General features: G+C 44.9%; 2 protein-coding genes across 3 annotated transcripts in view; one reads left to right on the forward strand and one right to left on the reverse strand.

The window, feature by feature from the left end:
- Nucleotides 1-480: 480 nt before the first annotated feature.
- On the forward strand, nt 481-19,331 carry TMEM39A (transmembrane protein 39A). 2 transcript variants are annotated; one of them, XM_056499817.1, is made up of 9 exons: nt 481-787; nt 10,917-11,110; nt 12,633-12,855; nt 14,260-14,343; nt 15,751-15,893; nt 16,352-16,694; nt 17,500-17,687; nt 18,174-18,294; nt 18,824-19,331. In XM_056499817.1, exons 2-9 carry the CDS (start codon nt 10,998-11,000, stop codon nt 19,055-19,057), a joined length of 1,449 nt encoding a protein of 482 aa, XP_056355792.1. In that variant the 5' UTR covers nt 481-787; nt 10,917-10,997; the 3' UTR covers nt 19,058-19,331. The 2 variants fall into 2 exon arrangements, with proteins under 2 accessions (XP_056355792.1, XP_056355880.1); XM_056499905.1 differs by having other exon boundaries at nt 543-787; nt 16,556-16,694.
- Nucleotides 19,332-19,446: 115 nt separating this feature from the next.
- LOC130248335 (uncharacterized) overlaps nt 19,447-24,973 on the reverse strand; it is a 46,311-nt gene continuing 40,784 nt past the window's right edge. The window contains exons 15-21 of the mRNA XM_056482047.1: nt 24,841-24,877; nt 23,490-23,638; nt 23,211-23,273; nt 22,830-22,905; nt 22,373-22,457; nt 22,141-22,228; nt 19,447-21,627 (exon numbers count right to left, since the gene is read on the reverse strand). Of these exons, the coding sequence (XP_056338022.1) occupies nt 21,517-21,627; nt 22,141-22,228; nt 22,373-22,457; nt 22,830-22,905; nt 23,211-23,273; nt 23,490-23,638; nt 24,841-24,877 (609 nt within the window). The 3' untranslated portion in view covers nt 19,447-21,516. The remainder of the gene's footprint in view (nt 21,628-22,140; nt 22,229-22,372; nt 22,458-22,829; nt 22,906-23,210; nt 23,274-23,489; nt 23,639-24,840; nt 24,878-24,973) is intronic.

The following is a 24,973-nucleotide window of genomic DNA, read 5'->3' on the forward strand; positions in this document are numbered from 1 at the left end:
AAGAGGACACAGTCTTAAGCTGTGCCAGAAGAGGTTTGGATTCGACTTTAGGAGGGATTTCTTTGACTAAAAGGATGATTAGACATTGAAATGGGCTGTCCAGGGAAGTGGGGGTGTCACGGTCCCTGGAGTTGTTTAAGGAAAAGACTGGATGTGGCTCTCAGTGCCATCCACGGTCTGGTTGATAAAGTGGTGATCAGTCATAGGTTAGTCTCCATGATCTCAGAGGTCTTTTCGAACCTGATTGATTGTGTGATTCGGTGTGGAGCTTTCTGTATCTATTATATTATTATATCCCGCCTGAGGAGCTCCAGCAGCCAGGCCAGACCGGCGGCTGAGCGGCGCCTGAGCCTCGGCTGCCACCATCAAGATGGCGGTGCGGAGCGGCCGCCGCCCCGCCCCGCGGCTCCTGCCCTCCCTGGGCAGGCCGAGGGCCGCCGGCTCTGTCGCCGTGTGATGAGGACATCAGCCCTCACTGCCACGTCTCCCGGGCAGCCGGCGCTGTGCAGGGCCGCGCCGGGACACTGAGGCCAGACCCGCCCGCCTGCCTCCTCTTCCCCTCCTTTCCTTTCCCCTGCTTCTGCCCCGCCGGGGGGCAGCGGCGAGGTGGGTCAGCCCGGCGGGAGGAGGGACGCTCCGCGGGGCTCCCACCGCCGCGACCGCAGCCTCGTTCCTCCCGTACGGGCCGGGGTTGCGGGGGCCGGGGCTTGCCGCCGGGCCGCTACCGCCGGAGGGGACCCCGCTGCCGGCTGATGTCCGAGCCGCGCCGTAGCCCGCGCTTGCATGTGTGAGTACCAGCCCCGCCGCTCCCGCGGGCAGCGCCGTGCCGGGAAAACCACGGCGACTCAGGCGGGCGGCGGGCTGCGGGCTGCGACCGCCGGAGCCCCCCTCCGAAACTTGGTGTGGGTCTGTGTGGGAGTGAGTGGTGGGGCGGCTTCTGTCGGGTTTATTCCGTCCTGCTCGTAAGCTACGGCATTTGCTCCCGGGCTTCTCCTTTGAGACATTTCCTGCTGTGTTTGGGTTAAAGCTGGAGGTCCGCCCATGCTGGTGGGAGCTGGGTGCTCTGTGGTAGGAGGGTTGAGGATTAAACCCGAAGAAGTCGGGCTGGGGTCACGGGAATGTGTGCTGTGGGCTTTTAAAACACCGTCCCTACGTAACCAGTCCTGCAAGGGCTCTGTCCTGTGGAAGATGAAGAGCTGAGGCAATCTTCTGTAAGTCCAGGCAAATCCAACACGCCATAAGGTACTATTTCCAGAATGGATGTGGGTGGACATTTCTGTCGCTGTTCTTTTTTGTACCGCAGAGGAAATGGTATATCTATAATTCTCCCTTATATAGGCTAGCAGTTGGGCACATGATTTTCCCTATTATGTGAGGCAGCTCCTTTGGTACTCCAGCATTGTCTTAACATATGAACGTACTGCAGAAACAGAGGCAGCTTTGTTTGCAATCCCTGATTGCTGTCATGCATGCTTTCCATTGTGAGTAAGGGGCCGCTCGTGTCCCTGTCTTCTGTTACGACTGTAAGTGAAGAAATGAGATGTCTGTGTTACAAAGGGGTGAGTTACAAAATTTTTGGAGACCAGGCATCCCTTCTGTAATCATGCCTTCTGTCTGTTAACTCACTGTAACCAGAAGTGATTTTCTGGGAGAGGGATACAGTAGTACAGGGATGGGACAGGAATGGCTCAGTTCCATTTTCACAGGATGCTGAAGGCAGAGGTCATCAGCCCTTTTTAATCCACAGTCTGCTCCATGGCTCACCTCCTGGCACTCCTGCTGTTGGACTGTTTCTGACACTCATTTCTCCTTCCAGCTTCACCTCTTGGGGTGCAGGCTCCTTCAGCCAAGGTGCTTGGATGATACTCTGCTGGTAAAATCTGGGCTCACTGGTGTGTAGCCAGGTGATGCTGACCCTTCTGGGGGGGTTGGGCTGAAACTCCACCTGCTACTTGTTGGCCCTTATCTGACTGGAAGTTTTTCAGGCAGAAGATGCTGCTACTCCTTGTTTCTGTTCTTGAGCTTCTTTGTCTCAGGTTTTGCTTTACAGCCCAGCATATTGAGTGGTAATGTTTTCCAGGTTTGATTTATTTGTAACAACAGAGAAGCTCAGATGATATCGCTGACACAGTGACCTGTGCTCAGCATGTACTCCTGATCTCAAGACCATGGAGAACTACTGTGTGCCTGCCTTACAGCTCATTCCTGACTGTCTCTTTGTAGACTTCCAGAGACCTGACTGGGTGTCCCACGTTTCTACTAATAAAGGTGTCTGTGCTGCCTCAACCAATGCATCTAAAATCATTAATAATTTCAAAAATGCAGGCCTTTTACTCCTTTCTTTTATATTTAGTCTTTCTGATTGTAAAATGGGGATAGAACATTTTGCTTCCTACTTTGCAGACCATGTTTCTGTTCTGCTTGTAAGATGATAAATTTTTATAAAAACTTTTTGCATTATACAGATTAGCACCTTGCTGAATTATTTGTCTTTCAGAGACACTAATGACATTTACCACTGTCAATTCTGTGTTAGCTAAGAAAGTAAAGTGATTCTCATCTTACTGGCCTGCCTGTATTAGCAACATTTGTGCTGATGTAACATTGCCAGTATAGGTGTACTGTTATGTACCACTCAAAAGCGGACAGGCCTAATCACTTTTTTGTCTATGCATTTTTCAGACATTCTTCTTTGTTCTGAAATTTTAGATTAGAAGATTAACTTATGTATGTAGTGTTTAAAGGGAAGCCCCACACCTTTTTGCTGGTTTTGAAACTGAGCAGCACTGAACACAAATCTTTCTCTGAAAGGGTATGTAATGCAGATTGACTCAAACCTGGTTGTCATAAAACCTAATGCTTTATTTCTTTCTGTAGGCACCAAATCTGGATGTTTGAGAATACAGCCAATGTGCCAGAAATGTTTGTTACAGTGGCTTCCTGTTTCCATGAGCATTCTGTTCAGAAACTAGTTGGGCCACTCAGTACTTCCCCAGTAGTTACAATTCCTAAAGATGGATATGGTGGGAAGCAACAAGGTAGTAGTGATTCTGAGACTATCCTGTTCCTTAGTCTCAGTCCTTTCCCTGTGCCTCAGAATCATGAAATCCTGGAAGAAGTTTTCTTCTGACAGTTAAAATTGGAACTTTAGTCCATTTATTTCTAACCCTACCACAGTTAGGTAAGCGGGTGTAGCTGTTAGCAGGTGGATTTTTAAAATCAGAGGTAAATCTGTAGTAGCTGTGTGACTTGGGAAAATAGCTCATTAGCTTTCACAAACTGTCCTGGAGATTTCATGCCATTCTTTGGGGGCTGTTCTCATTGGTGAGTTACCAGCCTTTTCTTGACTTTTTTTGGTATTGCAAGTGAAAACAAGACTTCTGGTGAGAAGGGGGTATTATGGAACCTGGTCAGGAGAGCTGTCCTGGGAGAAAGGGTGCAGTGGCATCCATGTGTATGGGAAAGGTTGGAATTGTTGGTTTAAAGCAAAATTGTCAGTAGACATCTGCAGCCTAGAAATACATATAAAGGAGCATGGATGCAGATTCAGACAGCTGGATTAGTCTCAGTATAATTAATTATACAAAGGGTTAATGTATCCTATTGCATTTTCTCAATCTGCTGGATTAATTGCTCTGTAAACCGTCATATGAAGTTCTGAGTCCTTTCTACCAAAGTCATGGAGGTTGAATTGAAGACTTACTGTTTTTTGGGGAATTTTTATATCACCTGAACCTATTGTTTAAGAGGTGAATAGAGGAGAATTGATGCATTCTCGTATGTGGTTTATTTCAATGCAAATTTATGATTTATAATTTATGATTGATACAAATGTTTAAAATTCCCCACAATATTGTTGCTTTTCTGCAGTGTCAGGGATGTGCAAAGCATTGTCTCACAGATACTTTCTGCTATGAATCCCAGTGTGGTGACTTGATGTAAGGCTCAAGAAAGTGGTTTTTAATTTGTGTTCTTCTTCATGCATTCAAGCTCATTGCTACAGATGGCAGATGCCTGCCTTATTTTTAGCTATCTGAGAACAAAATAGAAAAATCCCAGTGACTCCCAATGATTTGTAATCATGGCTGATCTCCATTAAATTAAACTTAGGGATTGGCAGAGTAACAAAACCAGCAGGAAAGCTGCTTCTGTTTGTTTTAAAGAAAGCTTGTCTAAAGTGCTAAAATAATACAGTAAAAAATATCTACTACTACATAGAGAGACCCTTGGGAGGAGAAGTACTTGCTGAACAGTTTAGTAAAACTAAAGTAAGTAGTAGTAGTAAAACAAGTTTCCTGGAAGTCAGTTGAAGAGGAAAGATTAAAAAGCAAAAGATGTCCTGGCCTGTGCTCAGGCCATTAGACTGCGGGTTTGTCTTCAGGTTGGGAGGACAGTGCATATTTTGGTGGCTTGCTTGATGGAAAATTTTAAGATGGGCTCTTAAAACATGAGCAACTTCTATTTTTTTCTTCCTTCTTTTTCCCCCTCAGTAGTGATTTGTTTTGTTATGCGTTTGCCTTGATATCTTGGAAACAAAATTTTTCAGTGGCCATACCTAAATTTCCCTGCCTTTCCCAGTTACTGCATGTGGCATGGTGTATGTAGCTGTGTTTTAGCAGAGCTGTGGCTGTGCATGTTTACTGAAGAGCTCTGGTGCAAGATGTACGTAGGTGTGAGTGCATGTTGATAAATTGTATTAATGGCCAGTTTTGATAGCCTGTGTTGTGTCTGCTGAAACACTGCCCTTGTGCTTCACTTCCCAGCCACTGTCCCATTCTATTCAGAACTTCAGTTTCTATCAGTAATACGGAGTTGGAGTTAAAACTTCTGTGTTGTTACATATTCAGAAAACTGTCTGGCTCCAGCTCTTTAGTTTGTGCCTCTAACTCTGAATGAGGCTGGAGTTGCTGTCCTTTTCTCCACACAATTCAGAAGCATGGGAGCTCTAGGACCAAAATAGACTGTGACCCAACTGGTTAGGCCTGCATTTCTCTCTGCTGCTGTAAAAGCTCAACTTTGCAATTCTGTCTTGTTCTCACATGAGAACAAGCCAATGCTTTCTTTATTCCCAGATCTAGTATTTGGCTGTGAGTGTTGCTGTATACATCAGTGAAGCCAAAGAAAATGTTAATGTCTTGCTAGCTGTGTAACACTTGTTGGCTTGGTGAGGAGTGTTATTGGCCACTTGAAGCTGCTGAGCCTTGAGGGTCCTGCATTATGGCTTTGTTTTGGTTTTTTTTCACTTTCCTTTTGGGATATAAATTCTCTTGTCTTCATTCATGGAATTATTACAATCATTCATTGAAGTCTTCCTAATCTGTTTGCTTTGACCTGCTGCAGCAGTTAGTTGCACAAGGTAATTATATGGCAATATAAGGTAATAATATTTTATTACACCAGGGACTGTAGCTTTGTTCTTGTACTTGCCAGAGGTTTTTTTGGAGTGCTTAGTGTTTGTTTCAACTTTCCTCCAATTGACAAAAACCTGAACTTTTCTATATTCTGAAGAGGACACTATTGCCGGCATACCTCTGGAAATTTCTTCCTTGCACCCCTAAAGTAAGGTCTTTGAGGGGATTTTTAGGGCATGTATAGGATTTATCTGTTTTTAAAAATGTTTTTTTTCAGTATCTTGGATAATTTTGTTAATCTAGGGTATTAAGAACTTAAATCTATATCCTATCCTTAAGCATGTCAGCAAAATGAGCCAGCTGAGCTTACTGCACTTTAACTTTGAGAGGCTTGTCCTGAAAAACCTTTCTTTCCTGATCCTGTTTTTGTGTGTGTTTGAAGTACTGTGGCAGCTAAAAATGGCAGGTGCCACCTTCCCCTTGTCTTTAGCTAAAACTTTTATTTTTCCCACTTACCTTTCTGCTTAGCTCTAGTCTTCCTTGCAGAAAACACTTGAAATAAGTCATACAGTACATATGCTGTTTGTTAATTCTTGCTTCAATCTTGCTACTTCGGTTTTGCCTTTGGTTTTGGCATCTGTGTAGAGTACTGATAGATGGAGCCTCTTCAGACAGAGTTGTGCTGTATCAGAAGTGCCTACACTGACATGATCTTGATGGGATAGTTTTGTTTTTATAGAGGAGGTTATTAGTCACTGAGCAAAAATTAGTCTTGCTGATGCACCACCTGACAGTGGTGATTCCCCACCCAGCTCTCCTCTTTGATGGTGTTTGGGCTACTCTTCAGGGGGTTTCTGTTTTTCTGTGCTAAATCCCCATCTTAATCCATCGCTGTGTATGGCATGAGGACTTGGAAAATGTGCTGACTTGGAGACCTCCCTCCTAACCGGTTTTGCCTCCCAGTTCTGGGCCAGGTGGCGGGTGTGTGCCTTTGGATCCAGCCAGAGTTGAAAGGTTGTGTTGACTTAGCACTGTGGCAGCTCTGTGCAAGCCAAATATTTAGCTTTCCATTTGATAACCTGTTGGTTGTTTCCTCCCTCGCAACAACTAAATGCTTATTTTATCCCCAGACCAGCTGGGGCTTTCACAGAAGTTTTGTGTCTTTTTGGCTTCCGGTGTGGCAGATGTGGGGGTGCTGACAAGGTGGCCTTGTGACCAAGGCTTAGGTGCAGCCATCGCTGTCCCTTGGCTCTCTGGTAGTGTTTTTCTTCTTTTTGGTGTTATGTTGGGTGAATTGATAACTAGCTTCGTGCCTGTTTTTCCAGCTATTAAACTGGGATTTTGGTTGTTTTTTATTTTAATTTAAATAAATAAATAAGAGGTTCACAATAAAAGGAAGTAAAAATAACCAGTAGTAACTAGTACTCTCAAAGTTCAAAGGAAAACTTGTGTAATAATTTGCAAAGATATTAGGATTGCTGGACAACTGCAAGTTTAGGGCTAGGCTGACCAACTGAAGTGAGTTGAATTGAGGACATTAGCAACCAAGAGAGCATTTTCAGTTTCAGAAATGAATTGTGCTTTGTGTCAGTGGTCTGCAGCCACGTCATGGAGGGGAGGGTGGCTGGCTGCGCTTCCCTGTGAGGGAGCTCTGCACATGTGTCAGGTGTGTTTCCATAAAGCATGGGACACCCTGAACGGAAAGTCTTGCTGGGACTGTCTGTGTTGCTGTGAAGGAGGCAGAGTCCCTCACCACAGAGGCCATGTGTTGTTTCACCCTCAGCTGTCACATGCTTCCTCAGCAGGAAGAGGGTTGCTTTAATTGAGATGAGGAGTTGCAGTGAGAGACCTTCTGGAGCCACATTGCACCAAGTGAGGGTGGTCACATTTCCCTTTCTGCTCTTGCGAGTAACTGGTTGTAGGACTTGTGGAGCCAAGGAGAGCCACTTGAAAGTTTTCCAGCCTCTGGGAGTTCTCATGTCTCGGTGCAGTGAGCTTCCCGACAGGACTAGAAAGGCTTGTAGTTTTCTCCAACTAAAAAATGTTGATGCCATCAAAATAACTGACTGAGCTTTGTAGCGTTTCCAGTGAAAAGATGGGGAGCCAGGCACACTTTCCATTCTGATGAGTCACTAACTCTCTCCTGGTTTGCCTCTTGAAAGAGCTGTTTGGCCAGCTGTTGATGCAGGAACATGGTTCTGAGTGATGGTCCTTGGGGAACAGGACAGGGCTGCACACTGCTTTACCTCTGAATTGGTGAATAATTTGTCTGCCTAGCTTGTTACCAGTAAATTCTTGCACACAGCTGTGTTTCTTGCCTGTCTTGATCCTGTCTTGTCAGGATAGCTGAGGAGCTGATGGGCAAGATGGGTATTGCAGCACAGAAAAAAAAAAATTGAACAAGTGCTTTCTGTAGTCCTAAAGCAGGAACTGGAAATCAGAGCATCTGATGCCTTCTGTATCTGGATTTTCTTGTAACTGTGTCACAAATGAAGGTTTTGTCTCTGTCCTGAAGCATGGTCTGCCCTAGGACCCAAGAGCTGTCCATACCCACATCCATTCCCTGTGCATGGGCAGAACTACTTTCTACTGTTCTATAGCTGCTTTCTTGATCCTGCCTGTGTGTTTTTATGATGCCCACACCTGCTTCAGAGAGATCTTGGAGGCTAGGTAGTATTGGTTCTGAGGATTTGAGGATGAAGGGATTACAAGCATGTGACTTATTTTTTGAGGGAGATTGTAGGTGAACTGGAAAGAGCAGGGTGGAATCACATTAATGGCCTGAAGAGTCTTGTCAGGAAAAGCTTTTATCTTTCATTACTCACCTTTTCTGCATTACTTTATGAAATAAGATCACTGATGGAGTGGGGAATGCAAACAGAGAAGGGAGCAGGATGGAGTCTTTGTTAATACTTGGTATGATTAGGAATATCTGTTGGAGTAAGGGGTTTATGGTTTATTGGTTTATGGTTTATTTTTCTTGTTCATGTATTTTTCAAAGTAGAATAATGCCTTCATTTATTAATTGAAAGCTATAAAAAGGCTTTCCCCATCTCTCTCCTCAAAAAGGAGGGCTGTTGATTGGTTCAAGGCCAAAAAAAAAAGCAGATTTAGAGTCAATCTGATCAGTAATCTCACTGCTTTGTTTAGTTTTATCTGTGGAGTTTCAGTTTTGTGTGGCTAGTTTTACAAAATAAAAGCAAACAAAAAAGGAATGGTTCTTAGGCAGATTTTGCTCCAACAAATGCCTACCTAACTTAATCTAACTCCAGTAAGGTAAAGTTATGTAAACCTTGGCATGGGGAATTGCCCAGTCTATATGTTCATGAATCACTGTGAAAGGGCTCATTGAAGTGCATTTAAAATACATTAAGGGTGGCTTCTTTCCACAGGCAGTTGTTTTTTCTGGTAGAAACCTGCATTTTACTGGTTTGCAAAGCCAGGGGCTGTAATTGCAATTACTTTGTGTCCAAGTGTCTGTATTGGCGAGCATATGAGGTATACTAATGGGGTGATACTAATGAGACCTGTTCAATTATTTAGATGAATTATTGAACGTGGTATAAAATACCTTCTACTGTTAATAGCACTAATTAGACCACCAACATATTGCATCCGTTATCATAAATATCCTGCAGGTTGAATCAGACCAATTGTTTCAGCTACCAAAGTCCCTGTGGTAGCTAAATTTGGCTTAAAATGGCTTTTTTGTGGGTTTTTCGTCATTTTTTTCCTTCACTTTAGCTGCTTATCAGAAGTGTCTGAATGCCCTAAGTGAATTCTGCATTGTTTGTTGCTGCCCCTGCTCACCTTACACATGCAGGAGAATTTTTTTGTTTATATTTTGTTCTGAAATACAAATAAAACTCAAGAACAGCCTAGGGAAAATTATCTGAAAGCTTTAAAGTCTTGCTTGACTAGAAAGGTACGAAAGGCTTCAATCTCTGTTGTATTGATACTGAAGATATGAGAGTTTTAAAGTCTGCCAAAACACACTATTTACCTGAAAACCAGAATTCTCCAATGTTTGTTCACCTTTCATGCATTTTCGCATCTCTTTTTTCTTTTTCTGTCTCTCCTGGATCTCTGTTTTTTGGTGTGTTTTTCTGGGTTTGGTTTGATTTTTCCAAGTGACTTTCATGTGGGTATGTAGAAACCATTCATCCTTTGAAACATCTTGATTTTTGTTGAAAGTTTGAGAATTGGTATCCTGATTTCAGTCATGACAGTTGTTTATTGGAGTCGAGGTGAAGGTTGGGAAATTCTAATACAAAGGGTAATTCTTCAAGGGAATTTTTTAGAGAAGTACTCCTTCACAGTGTTCGTGGTGACAGTCCTGTGACTCACTGAGACCTTTTGGCATTTCTGCCAGCTGTGATTTCTCAGTGATTTTTAAAGAGGTGATGACTGAATTATAAATAGACCATAGGTTCCATCTGTACATTTCAAAGCTACATCTAGAGTTTCCTAGAAGGTGGGTGTGAATTTTTGGCTTCTGTTTTGGTTCCGGCTATGATATTTTTCCGAAAGGGCAGCTGATTTTGACTCCAGGCTCACAGACACACCAAAGTCCTTGTAGTGAGATGCTCACTTGGTGTCTTGTTCCTGTACAGCACATGTGCACTCCAGTTCAATCCTTCGCTCCCTTATGTCTGCTATGTGTTTCCATTGGAAACTTTCCTGACTGCCAAAATCCTTGCAGTGTCATGTGGGAGACCAGTGAAATAGAAGAAAAATCGTATGGGAAGTGATAAAGTCTGTGCCAGAAACTACACCATTGTTTCTGATGTTCTGAGTTGCCCAGCTTCTCTTACTAGTTTATTTTAAGGAATCAATAGAATTAAGTTTTTAATTTAAAAAAATGGATAAATAAATATGTACAAGTTTACTTCTGAATGATTTTTCTTTTCAGGGCTGGGTTGTGTGATTGCCCATATGTGCATTTGAAGTACATGCATACACATATGTTTTGCTGCACTTCTCTGTTAACTAAATCCACTTTTAAATGGATGTATTACCTTGCTGTCATTTGGGCATTCTTAGCACAGAAGGGAGCTGAACTATGCAGTTTCCTTCAAGGACACCAGTCTGTCTGTTCAGTGCTCTGCCAGAGGGTGTCTGAATTACCTACCAGCATCAGAGCCTGGAAAGTAACGTGCTGGGTGCCTAAAAACAGCCTTGAATCTCTAGCAGCTCGACCACAACATGGAGAGGGCTTTTCCCAGGCTTGCCTTTGAAATAAAGCACGTTTGTGTCATCTCCGGTTCTGGAGATGTTCAGTGGTGCTTTCCAGCCAGCAATAGGTGTTGTCAGTCATTGATGGCTAATGTAAGCACCCCCTTTATAGAGACACAGTGTCAGTGGTGTTCATTCTGGGTGTGCAAGCAGACACTGACCTGCTGCTATTGAAGTGGCACAGTGTTTTAGAATGGTAATGTTTGTCCTATAAGGCTCTGAGTATATGAGAGTGATTTCCTTCTGCATGAATTTTCTTGGCTGGAGTGTGAACTGGGTGAGTGTGACCAGAAGTTTAAAGCTTAAGTGATGTTTCTGCCTCCTTTGCAGGTTTGGGAAGGCTTTTGGATCGTTGTCTGGGTGTCAGGGCACAGCCTGCTGGAGGCACTGGAAGTGGACTGGTTCCTGGTCATGCCCGGTGGAAGGAGGGGACCCAGCCGGCAGCAGCTAAGCCGTTCAGCTTTGCCATCTCTCCAGACTTTGGTTGGCGGGAGCTGTGGAAACGGTACTGGTTTGAGAAACAGGTGAGCACAAAGGCAGGGTTGAGACATCTGTGGCTGGGACAGCACTGAAAACAAGAAGCCTTGATCCACCTTGAGCCCTGTGCTGGGAGCATGGCTTTGTGATGAAAGTGAGGGGTTGGGAGAGGGGAACTTTGAGCCCGCCACTGTGGCATTATGAAATGGCTTATCCAAGAGGGAACAAGTCCTGTGTGACAAACCTCTTCCAGCTTCTCTTCTCAGCTCTGCTGTGGTACACGCTTCCCTCTGCAGCCCCTCTTTTGACTTGATGTGTTAAAACCGGCCCCATGGAGGGAATTGTGGAAGTGGTCTCAGCTGCCCCTTCACCACTCACTGTGGTCACAACGGCCAGGGGTGGAAATCACACAATGCTCCATTTGTCTTTCCTGCAGCAGTTCCCAGAGCAGTGAGTCCTAGCAAATGATGAGTCCTCATCTCACTCAATTGCCTTCTCTGCCCTGGGGAGTTAGTGTGACATGTCAGAGCGCAGCTGTGACTCCTTCTCCTACATAATAGAAAGGCAGGGCAGGAGGATGTCCATATTCTGCTTTATACCTGCTGGTTGCAGATGAAACTAATTCTCATAGCTGGTAAAGATGAACTGTATTTTTTGGGGAAGTTGGGGGCTGAAACAGGAACACACACACAGTGACATTGAGATTACCACATTTGGTATAAAAACTGAAAGGGCCCAGCATTACTTCTTTCTGTAAAAAAGTTTGTAGACTAGAGAATCTATTTGCTGCATGCTAGGGCCCTGGTATAGGTTCATTCTTACGGAGTAGAGAAATCCAAGCCATTTAGCTTTGGCCTTTACAGACTTCTCTGTCTTGGGCAGAGGGACAGATAGCACAGTTTGAGGTTCTTGAGAAGCAAGTGACTGTCGAGACTGTGGAGTCAGGGCCCCAGGGTCTTGGGAAAGCGTTGCTTATCTTCAGTCAGACACAGCATAGTTCCTCCACCAGTTCAGTATGCCAGAGCTTTTAGTTGTCCTAGCCTCCTCTAAAAGCTAGAAAAGAAGGAAGTGTGAAAACACTTGAGAGGTTAGCCTCTAGGAAGTGGCTGAACTACTCCATTCCATTTTTAGTTACTCCTCTTTTAAAAAGAGAAGCTGTGAACAGAAAGACAGTGGGCACTTTGTTGTGCTGGAGGAGGAGGGTGGGTGCTACTGTAATGTCCAGGTGATGGGTGGAAAGAGCCAATATTCAGTGTTGGGTATAGCACATATTTTTTCTCTATATCTCTGCTCCTCAATCTGCAAGTTTACTAAAATATTGCTGGGCATATCACAGCACTTCTGACAGATCAAGCTGTCATCCAGAGAAAATTCTGGATAAGGGTTTTGTCTGAGCTGAGATGATGGAGCTCACCACCAGCCTTATATCAGAAATATGAATTCAAGACTGCTGTCACCTCTCCTCTAGTAATGCCCAGTCTCAAAATGACAACCTCAAGAACTCTATCCTGGAAAATGTCAGAGATGATGTAGAATGTTTACAAAGTAAGTGATGTCCATCTGCTTCAGGAATGGTAGTGCCATCAGCCTCTCGGCACCTCCAATCACAGCACTGATTACTCCAGAGCCTGTGCGTCACTGCCGGATCCCTGAACTGCCGTTGGATGGGAGCCTTCTCTTTGAATTCCTGTTCTTCATCTACCTTCTGGTAGCCCTCTTCATTCAGTACATCAACATCTACAAGACTGTCTGGTGGTACCCGTACAATCACCCTGCTTCCTGCACCTCACTGGTGAGTTCCTCAGCAAGTGCCATCACTTGGGCTTTTTCATTACACAGCTTATTTTCATGCTTCTTCAGTCCAGAAATCACCAAGCATTTGATGTTAAGGGAATGAATGAGAGTTCACAGACACCCCCCTATCATGACCCATGTCATCCCCCATTTTACAGGAGAGAAAATACACGGCAGGTGAGAGAGAGGAGTCAGCAGGATTCCTTCAGGGGAAATTTCTTCCATGTTTGCATGGTCTAGCTAGCTCGTAGGTTTGACACAGAGTTGAGACTCCAGGAGCTGTCTGCTGCTATGAGTGCCCCTTACCAGTCAAAACAACAGAGCCTGCGAGAAGAAAGATGTGCAGATTTTTGTTAGAATCCCACAGCAAGTCAGCAGCACAGCTGGAGAGAGAGTCAGATCCTCAGCTTATGTAAAGCCCTCAACCTCTTCAGTTTCAGTTTTCTTGCTGCCCGAATAAGCTGCCTGTGAGCCAGCAAGCCTCACGTGAGCAAAGCCAGCCTGTGCAGCTGGAACTGTGTCCTAAAGGCTGTTTGGAAGCACGAGGTGGCCCCTCAGTTACCTGTACCGACAGGTGGTGCTGCTGTTCTAGTTACCAGTCTTCTGCTCAGCTCTGCCGTGCTGGACACAGCTGGTTTAGAAGTCTAAGCATTCTGTTTGGGGCTCCATGCCATACCTGGGAGGATTTAAGGCTTATTTGTTTATTCCCATCACAACTGAAGCATTCTTTTTTACCCAAAATGTCCTTGAAGTACCAAACAGCAGTCTACTAACTATTCAGAGTACCAAATAGTAGTCTACCATTCAGAGTCTACTAACTCCTCTGGCCAGAATGTATGTATGGGTTCACTGAAAAGCTGTAAGAGCTGTATCTAACTTGTTGCACCTAGAGAACTTCTCCATGACCAAAGAAGATGAGGTTTCTCAGATCAGCTTGGTTTCATCAGGAAGCAGTGATTGCTGCAGACAATTTTTGAGACCAAGAGGGAAAGTAAGCTAGTGTACTCACTCTGGACTCTGGTTTGGCTGCCCTTTGTCTGGTTGCTCAGGGGCTTTTCTGTGGAGAACTTGCAACCTATTCTCTATGGTAGGATTCTGGTTCTAGATGTCCGTTTGACCCTACAATACCTTCCTGAAGGGTGGGTTTGTTTTGTTTTCTGTGGACTTCTCCAAGGGAAGGAATCTCCCTGTGGAGGAGATCTTGCTTCTGGAGACAGACATTCCTGTGCTACTAATGTTTATTGCTTTTACCTCATCCCTAATAGAGAGATTTGGGGAATGCTTATGTGAGATCCTCACAGTCCTAATGTACTACACAGCAGCCAGCTTTCTAGTCCCACCCCATCTGGGTGGTGTCAGAGTCCCTTTTCCTGGTGAAGACCTTTTTTCTTTCCTCCTTCAGAATTTTCACCTCATTGACTACCACCTGGCGGCGTTCATCACAGTGATGCTGGCACGGAGGCTGGTGTGGGCCATTATCTCTGAGGTAACATTCCCACTGTTCCCTCTCCTGCCTGTAGCACTTGCTGCAGAACATCATCATCCATGGCCTAAGAAAATTCTGCAGGTTGGAGAGTTTCTTCCCTTAGAAGAGTCTGAGTGTGAAGGACTAAGATTTTGAGGATGCTATTCTGCCTTGGAGTTTTCTCCTTGAGACCCGTTATGTCCCATAGTATTGGATAGTTCTGGCTCTGCATGTGTGAGGACATTAAATGGTCCCACTTGCTTATTTGTCTCTGCAGGTACAATACTGTATCCCACTATCTCATGCTAGAGAAGTGGTTGAGAGAATTGCAAGTGAGGTAGAAAAAAGGCAAATAGGGAGGTTGGCCAAGATAAGAAGAATGAACAGGAAATCAAAGGGGGAAAGGTCAGCAGGAGGATGACTGACTACACTGAATTGAATAGGAATACTGGTAGAACTGCTTTTCCAGTCCTGGTTACTCAGTAACTCAGACTCTGGTCATGTCACCACAGATTTTGAGACTTTCTCTGTGTTTGTGGGAGAAGAACCTGGTCAAATTAGGTATCTGTAAAAGGTCATTTTCAGGGAAATAGAAGTTTTGTCCACTGAAATTGTTAATACAACTCTAGGCTAAGCAATGAAGCAGTGTTTAAAAAGAAGTAAATTAAATAAAGGAACAGTTACGTCCTGTTGAATAGATGAATGGAGGACATGGGAACTCTGAAAGTCTCTTTTCATCTGATTCCTTCCATTTTTGCTTATGTTCCCATCCTCTGTAAGACTTCCCATAGACTGAAATTTCTGCATTGAAATCTTCTATGCAGGTTCTCCAGCTTGCCCTGTATAGGTTCTAACCCTTAAGAATCTTTTCATAGTTCAGTTTCCTTCTCTTCTCTGGAGAATGGATCAGGCTTTCTTGCTGTGGTGCCTCCTCACTTCACTACACTACAGCCTGTAGAGCTAAATTATGGAAGTCTGGGTTTGGGATTGACAAGGTGCACATCTTCCCTCAGTTGTGAACTGTGACCTTTCACGATGCTGAGACCTGATCCTTCTAAAGAAAAGAGAGAAGGGAAATGGGTTTCAGGCCATCCTGGAACATCTTCAGATCATAAGAGACTTGAGCAAAAATATTTTTCTAATTTGCAGCTCTGAATTTTTCTTCAAAAAAAGAAGAAAATTCTATTTTAGTCATGCCCCGCAACTTGTGATTATTTCGATCTTTTGGATCCTGTCAATCATTAAAATCAAAGGCATTTACATTTGTAAGAGAATCAGTTTCCTTCTTCTGAGAGGAAGAGGGCAGCTATCCCTCTTCTAGTACCTCCTGGCACCCCTCTCCCTGCACCTCCTCCACAGGCATCCCTTGTGCTCATCTTCTAGCACTTGTTCTTGTAGGACTGCTGAGTGTTTCCTCTCTATTTGCAGGCCTCTCAAGTGGGTGCAACATCACTGATTTGCTACATGGTGCGCCTGGTGCTGCTTACCCTCTGTGGATGGGTGTTCTGCTGGACTCTGGTCAACCTCTTCCGCAGCCATTCTGTTCTCAACCTTCTCTTCCTGGGCTACCCGTGAGTGATACCACTTTGAACCCTCTGGGCAGGGGGGCACAGCTGCTTGGGGGTGCTGTGAGCCAGTGTGGGAAGCAGAGCTGTTGGCTGTAATGTTTCCTCAATTTAGGATTAAAAAGGAAGCAGAAGTGGCTGGGGGATGGTGCAAGGAGGTGGCACTGAGCTGATGAAGTGAATTGCCTCAGCTGCTGTGTGTGTGAGGGGCCTTTATTACCACTTGAAAACTGAGCCTTTGGGATTGTTGGTTCTACAAATGGCATTTTAAAAAGCCTCTTTACAGAGGTGTTGAAGCTGCAGCCTCTGGGCTTTTAGTGGGGAGAATAGTTGGCTGTTAGTTTCTGGAGTGAGGGTTCCTATGTACTGTCACTCCTGCAGGGCCAGTATCCGTTGAGGAGGTGCCCCCATTCCCTGTTGGGATGGCTGTTATTTCAGCCATTGTTTTCTTTCTTTCACGGCAGGTTTGGTGTCTACGTTCCTCTGTGCTGTTTCCACCAGGACAGCAGAGCACAGCCTCTAACTTCAGACTGTGGTTACTTGGTACAGGACCAGGTGGCAGATGATGGGGCTTCAGCTGTCAGCAGCCTGGTCAAAGACTTCTTCTCGCTTCTGTGGGAATCTCTAAGAGAACAGTTCAATAATCCTACGTCTATCCCCACCCACAGCTGCCCCCTTTCCCCAGATCTCATCCGCAATGAGGTGGAGTGCCTAAAAGCAGACTTCAACCGCAGGATCAAGGAAGTTCTCTTCAACTCTCTCTTCAGTGCCTACTATGTGGCATTCCTGCCACTGTGCTTTGTGAAGGTAGCTGTTGTCTGTCTTTCTTTGTGCCCCTGCCCGCCATCTCCTTCTGAATGTTGTGTGAACTGCTGCCAGGCCAGATTCCTGGTTAATTCCCCTTTTCTTTGTCTCCCCTTTGGCAGCCCGGATAGCGGAGCATGGCTGCATCCGGAGTGCACTAGTACTGCTCCTGGTTGGCAGATAGGTATTGCCATACATGTGATGCACCTCTAGTCCCATCACCCCACTTACTAACTCCCCTTCTCCCACTCCCTTCCTAGGCAGATGGATAGCTGTGTTCTTCCTAGAAAAGAGAACCTGTTGTTACCCGTCTCAGATCCAACATCGTGGCTTTTGAGTTCTTGGATCATAGGCTTTGGTGGTCAGCCTGTTAGAGCCAACTAGGATGCTTGGCAAACTAAATCCAAGAACCTCTTGTCAGTGTGGGGGTTGTATTTTTTCATCTGTCATTTCTCTAACTTGAACAAGCTCCAGTTGGTGCAGAGAAATGACCAGGGCTCCACAATCCATGTAGCAGTCTTGGTGCAGTTGGTGCTCCTGGGGCAGTTCTCTGGTAAGCAAACTGCCTTGTTACCTGCTGCTGCTAGAGGAGGAGATGCACCAGCTGCAGCATCATCCCCTGCCCTTTCTCCCTCAGCTCAAGGAGAAGGGAGCCTTGAGTGTCTCCTAAGCCGTAACTTTCCAAAATCACCAGTCCAAAAGCACATGCCTGTAATGTGTGGTGTGGATGCATATGCAGTATGTCCCTTGTCATTCCTCCTTCTGTTTTGTGACAGTGGTGCCTAGTTCTTGTCTGGTCTCTTCACAGAGCACCCAGTACTATGACATGCGCTGGTCCTGTGAGCACCTCATCATGGTGTGGATCAATGCCTTTGTCATGCTCACCACACAGCTGCTGCCTCCCAAGTACTGTGACCTGCTCCACAGGTCTGCCGCCCACCTTGGCAAGTGGCAGAAACTAGAACATGGCTCCTACAGCAACGCTCCACAGCACATGTGAGTGTGGGGATGGGCATGGCTTGGCATGCCTAGCAAGGGGCTGAGATGTTCTAGTAGATGAGCAAATACCAGAAGTGTTTATCTACTGAGGATGTGTCTCCACTCCCCATGCAATTCTACTGGCCTCGTTCACTGAAAACAGAAATGGCTGCTCTAGAGAGGTGTCTAAGCTATTCCAGTCACTGCTGGTTCCTTCCCAGAAAAAAAGCTGAGATTCTTCTTGGCCACTGGAGAATATCTGAAGCAGAGGAAGGGGGTGGCCCCCTCCGCTGCAGTGGACAAGGTTCTTGCACTGGAAGCCATTAGTTCATATTACTGAGTCCATTGAATGGGCTTGTAATCACCCCTCGGTGCTTCTCTTGTGGGAGCTAGGACATGTTATTGTGGTATTTGGTATTTTTCAAGATGCAGTCCATTGCCATGAGCAATCATTCAGGGGGTTGGGAGCACAGATGGTAACACTCTGGCATTGTTTCCCCACAGCTGGTCAGAAAACACAATATGGCCACAGGGAGTTCTGGTGCGACGGAGCCGGTGCCTTTATAAAGCAGTTGGGCCTTACAACGTAGCAGTGCCTTCAGATGTGTCCCATGCCCGCTTTTATGCAAGTATCTCTTCTCTTGCTTGGTGCCTTACAGCTGTGGGAGGGGGGAGAGGCTCAAACCCAGCTGCAGCAGAGCAGACTGTGCAAAACAGAGTTGAGTGTTAAGGCTGATGCTGCTGAGCAAAATACATGTTTGCAGCAGTGGGGCTTTCCCATTCTGTCTTACAGTGACCTCTGGGCAAGATGGGAACCATGGCTGCCTTGTCAATGCTTTCTCATCAAGGTGACACAGCTCTCACATAGGCAGTGGCATTCTCCTGAGAGGGTTCTAGTTAACACCTTTCAGGGAAATGGGAAAGTGTGTCAGCAGGCCAATAGGTTTAGTTCACCCATTTCCCCTTCTCAAGCAAAATGCCACTTCTACATGACTTGTTTATTACTGTTTTGCCTGGGCAGCAGCTAGTGGTGGCTGGAGCACAAGCATTGCTTCTGCCCCACAGTGGTCTATTGACAGCATTATGTCCATATTCCTCCTCACTTCAACCCAGCAACAAATGACAGAAATCTCTCCTTAACTCTTTCCCTGCAGTTCCTCTTTCACCGTCCCTTACGGCTGCTCAACCTGCTGATTCTCATCGAAGGCAGTGTGGTCTGCTACCAGCTCTACTCCCTGCTGCGCTCAGAGAAGTGGAACCACACCCTCTCCATGGCCCTCATCCTTTTCTGCAATTATTATGTCTTATTTAAGCTCCTCCGGGACCGGATAGTATTAGGCAGAGCATACTCCTACCCACTTAACAACTATGGACTCAAGGCACAGTAGGCCAACCAGTCTTCTCTTTCTCATCCCACAGGGTAGGGAGGGAACCTCAGAAAAAAAATATTTTCGTACAGTTCTATTTTTTTCTTGCAACGTTTATAAATATTTAAAGTATTTTATATTTTGTATACTATTGTTTTTGTGGGGTGGGAAGGGAACCAGTGGCAATTAAATGTCGCTTTATAAACAAGGTGTTATTTTATATATATATTAAAAAAATCCACGTGTATATACCATATACCTATACCCATACATATATCTATGTGAAGCAACAGGATTGTGTGTGTGGTCACTGTGTCTGCTTTGCCCACAGAACTGCTGGTAATCAGGAACTGGTCTGCTGTAGAATCTGGATAAACTAACAGCTGGGGAAAAAAGGAAACACAGGAGCCTTTCACCAGGATGAGTAAAGTTTATTTTAGTGATCTCAGTACTAGGAAAGTCTTGCCCTGGCACTGTGTATTGCTGAGATATGTTTAGGTAAAGGGAGGAAGCAGTGTGTGAAAAGGGAGGCTGAGTTACTGACAGTCAGTAAAAACTCAGTTCTTTCTTCTTCCCACTGTTAGGAGGATGCAGGTATTTTTAAAAAACAACTGTTTACTTTAGCCTCTCTCCTCCTAGTAACCTGAGTTCCCCTCGCCATTCTCACCCAATGAACCAAATATTGAAATTGGAATTTTAGGGTAACGTAGCATTTAGGAAGGGATTTGAAATAAGTAGCTTTATCTATTTCCTTCAAGCAGTAATGTTCCTAGCTGAAATTTATTCTTGTGAAACACTTACCAACTCCCTGAATTGCTAAGCAGTACACGTCAGCAGTTTCATTGTAATTTATGCTGGCAGTATTAAAAACTTATCGTTAGTAATACAGGAAATACTTTGCTTTGAGACTGTTCTTCCTAAAGCTGAGCTATACTAGACTGCAGTGAAAAAACTGGCAGTATCCCATAGAGGAATTCAAGATAAAAGGTACAATTAACCATGCATGCTAGTGACAGTTGATAGTAGGCATTGATGTTTTAACTTGTGTAATTAAGCAGGGGACAGCAATTCAGGTGCCATCTGACAACTTCAGCCTTAGTAAAGTGCTAGCTCTGGTAAAGGAGTATTGTAGGCATGGGGAAAAAATCCCAAAACTGAGAAACTGCAACTACTTTCTTCTTTCCTTCCAAGCTCCATAAGAATACAGTGATCTCTGCTGTCTGTAGAACAGTTCTTCAGCAGCCTGATCACAAGTCCAGGATGCCTGGTAAGGCAGGCAACAGGAGACACCTCTGAGCATTCACCCCAGTATGAAATGCTTAGGTTTAGTTACTCCTAAGCCTTTCCGTTCACATGGCCCTAATATTGCAGGCAGGACAAAGGTACTAGGGAATTTGCAGTCTGGAGCCTTTCAATAAAACAACACGGTGGCTTACAGCCATGTCATACTTTTTGACCTTGATTACTTTAGGAAGTAAGAAGCCAACCTTATCTTTAAATTATCTAGAGCAGGCTCTTTGCTGCATATGGCTTTCTGCAACACCTTTCTTGCATCCAGCTTCAATTTTTGCAGTAGCTCAGTGGCATTTCCTGCAAATTATGTTTCCTACAAGTTCCACCTGAGCTGGCTTATCACCCCTTGAACAGTTTTTTACAGCATCCAGTGGTTTCTTCCATTTAGAAGTAGGCTTATGTATAAGCAACCAGCAGGAGACAAGAGGCTCTCCAAGGCTTAGCTTGGGAAATGGAGGTGTGCAAAAGAAAACCAGAACAGTGCACCAGGGCTTTGGGGTGGAGTCAAGGAGGGTTCATGGTGTGGCTTTTCCTCCCCTTGCATGCCAGGCTGAAGGGAGGCAGGACTCAGGGGCAGACACATGCAGCCGTTGGGCAGACTTTGCACTGTTGGCAGCAACACCTCCTTAGTTACAGGCTTTATGGTTTGCTCCCAGTGCCTGAGTACAGGGCCAAAACAAATACTAAATGCAGCTTGGTTAAGATCATCCTCATTCTGAGGGTGCTAGGCAGTGTTTGCTGCCTTTCCCCTTCAGAAACAGTACCTCTGTTCTGTCCTGGAGGAGGAGTTGTTTGTCAAAAAGTTAAGGTTGTATCTTGCCATGTAACAGTAGTATGAACTGCCTGCATGCAGTCCTGCAGATGCAACTGCCTTCCATGCATAACACAGGACCCCTACATGGGAAGAAATTGTGGAAGATAGTTGCAGCTTTCCCTGTTGACAAAAATCCAACTAGCTAGCACAGTTAGTCTCCCTAGAATAAACTGGACCATCCACTAAGCAGGGAGCAGAAATTATGTCTGCTCAGCCTCAGTGACTGATTAGATAGTGCTTTGTCCCCATTCCTCAGATGGGCCTGCTACCAAGCCTTATTCTAATGATCACTGAAAACAAGTTCACTCTAATACTTGGTCAGGTCAGACTAGGGAAAAAAAAACCAGGCTTGTTTCCTATCTTGGTTGCTCCATCATGCAAGGATGTCATAATAAATGGATGGTTTTTTGGTCTGGTCACGGAACTGCTCCAGCTTTAGGCCGATCCTCAGAAGAACAGCTTCATCCCACCATTTTGCCATGACCTGGGAGAAGATGAGAGGCAGAAGGAGAAGGATGAATGAAAAAAGGTAGTGCAGACAGATACTCTTGAAAGCCTTGGGAACAATTTTCCTCCCCACAACATCCTCAAAAGATGTTTTCTCCTTTTACCCCAGTAAGCATGGCATCACGGTACTTGGGATAAAGGCAGCTGTGTGACTTTCAATTGCAAGACATAAATCTTTCCTTTACATGAGACCTGTTTCAAGGGGTAAGGATTTAAAGAAGCTACAGAAATAAGAGAGGAAAGGGTAGTGACCAGTACTGAGTATTGATGCTAGTAGATAGGGAGACAGAGAAATCTTTCTCAAAGATACCCAAAGAGACCTCTGCCATTTAGGAGTGAGGCAATCACCTCCAAATTAAAGCTTTTATTTCCACTACCTAATGGCTCCTCAAGTGAGCTGTGTGGAACAGCAGGGACCTGGTTGTGATGCTTCAGGACAAAGCCAGCTGGGAATTTTATGTCCCAGCATGCACAAAGAACATATACTCACCTGGAGGCTAATCGGAAGCCCAGTAATAGAATATCCAACAGGCACCACAAGGCATGGAATCCCAGTAAAGTTACCAAGCTGCATGAACCTAGAAGGAAAAAGCTGTCATCAGTATTCCTGGGGACAGAAGCGAATTGATCCTTTTTTCAGTAGAGGCAATCTTACAGTCTGAAGTTCTTTTCCAGTTGTTCTCAAACTTTTGTTTCTGTAGTGCAAGTAGCACTTTGCTTACCTCATGGACCGGACTGTGAAGGACATATCACTGCTTCCAGTCAAGAGGTCAGATTCATAAATTCTTGGGGCAGTGCAAGGAACAGCTGTGGAGGAATCACAAAGTGACTGAACTTGAAAAGGACTTCAGGAAGTCATCTTGTCTAACCTTTGGCTCAGGAATGGTCAGTAGTGCAGGGTGCCTGAGATCATGTCCAAACAGTTTTTGAATATTTCCAGGGATGAAGATCCCACAGGCTCTCTGGGCAACCTGATGTAGTACCATGGATACAACTAGTAAGTCTAGAAATATACAGCAGTCTTTCTAATCAGGCTGCATTATCTTCTAAGGTGCAAGGCACAGCAAAGTGCACAAAAGTCATACTCTTAAAACTGAGGAGGGAATGTGCCTTTTAACTGTTCTTAAAAGGCACCACACAGCTGTTGAGAACTGGGTCTTTAGCCAAGAGTGCCAATACCTGGTGTAAGGATACAGTTCACAGTTCTGAAGATGTCTTGCAAAAATCTCATGCTCCGAGTTCTCTGTCGATTTGCCTGCAAGCAGATAGAATACTGTCTGATGGACCCTCCTGGCTCACAAAATTCATGTTTGATGTTGGCAGACTCTGCCCATCAGCATCTCTGCCTTTGCAAAAGGCACCATTTCTGCAATATGGAATCAGGGTGTAGGACAGGTGGCATATCCTCTGTGGTGACCTACCATGTAGCATGCTCTCACAACAGAGGCCAGCTGGGTGACATCTTCCCATGGGTATGGGGAGGCTAAGAGCAGCCCCTATCCCACCTTTACAGTTTCACTAAGTGCCTCCTTTCAGCCTTCACCGCAGTATGTTCCTTACCTTAATATAATCCAGAGCTGTGAACTGGGAAGCCAAGGCCAGGCTAGCCCGAGTTTCCAAATTCTGAAATAAAAAAAACTGATCAAGGCTCTGCTTGCAGGAAACTGAACTGCGACAGCCCAGGAGCTCTCTTTCAGGTCTGCTCTTCTGTACCAGTAGTCATCCAATAAGTAGTTTGTCATAGAAGCGCAGGAGGACCTCAGGTTTTGCACTGACATGACATTTGTTCTGTATCAGCCAGAACAACTACTGACACTGTTCCAAGCTGCTGCTACTTACCATTTCATGGAAATGTTTATTGAAGTCAGGTTGCAGGAAGTCCCTCATCTCACTGAGAATGCAGATCACATGTGCCACTCGTGCTTCCTCCATCTCTGAAAGAGAGACTTCAACCACACTGGCTCCCAAACTCTGCAGGTGCTCCACCGCTGTGTACAAGACAGGTAAAGCACAAACAGCATTCCTGAATTCACCAGACTTCACAGAAAGGATGCAAATCTCCAACCCCTGCAGAGTGAGAGGCCCCATACGCCATTGCAGGCCAGCATCTTCAGTGCGTGGCATGCATGAATACAGCTGCTTCCTCTAGGGAAATGTTTTCAACTTAACTACATCTCAGTATTCCAACAGGGCAGGAGATTGCAGACAGGTCCCTAACTTACCTGCTGTATTTCAGGCAAATTCACCTCACCCCTCTAGCCTCTCACTTAAGCCACAGAGTAAAAGGATTGACAATGTTTCCCTGAGCACTTCACAGTGTTCTATCAGCATGAAGTGATTATTTAGTATCAAGAAATTCCCATTCAAAGACTCTTCTGAACCATAATGGTAAAGGAACCAGGGAATACTAAAGAGACCAGGTAAATAATACAGGGCCACTAAATCTTGATGCACTTTAACAACACCAAGACTTCAGGAAAAGTCTATCTTCTGCAGTCTAAAAAGAATCTTCTTTCTGTGACCCCAACTTCTTCATAAACACCCAAGCTTACCTATGGTCCATCTCTTCTAAGAAAACTCTATAAATGTAGAAATGTGTCTAGGGAAATCAGGAGGGTGAAGAAAATCCAGGCAAAGCATGAATACTGTGAACTATCTCAGCTCCAATGCAACTACCATACAAGGCATTGTAGAGGCTCTCTCTTCCACCCCCAAGTACGCACCAGGGTCAATTTTGCTTAGTCTAAACTCTGACAAAGGCACCCTAAAGGCACCACTTGGCTAATTTCAAGGAAATACCAGACAACTAGATATATCACGAAAACCTAGCACTGTATTAATACTGAGCATTATGTTGTTAAACAAGGCCTTCCCTTAAAAGTCTTTTACATTAAAGCTTGCAGAGTAAGCATTACCAACCACAGATCTGTCTTTATACACAGAGGCTGAGTACACTGGACTGCATTCTTCCATTGTAATATGACAAGGCTACAACTGCTGAGCTTTTTAACCCTCAGCAGTTAGGGGGTTTCCCTAATGCAAAGTTACTGCTGTTTATCCAGCCAGACCCCTTCAAGCAACTGCCTTTAAGGACTTCAGGTAAGAGCTGTTTAATGCATACATAAGAGGAGCACCAAGTGACAGCATAACATCAAGCACAGTAAGAGACTTACAGACTTTCCCTCTTTACCTTTCTCACAGACAGACAGGACTTCAGCATCACATGCCTAAAGAATAAGAGGAAAGAACTTTAGTAACTGCTCTACTCCTCTTGGTAAGCACACTCAGCAGGACTTAAGTCCTCATGGTGCTTTCCTTGTTCC

The sequence above is a fragment of the Oenanthe melanoleuca genome, chromosome 1 (assembly GCF_029582105.1).
Source record: "Oenanthe melanoleuca isolate GR-GAL-2019-014 chromosome 1, OMel1.0, whole genome shotgun sequence".
In the NCBI taxonomy this organism is placed as follows: domain Eukaryota; kingdom Metazoa; phylum Chordata; class Aves; order Passeriformes; family Muscicapidae; genus Oenanthe; species Oenanthe melanoleuca.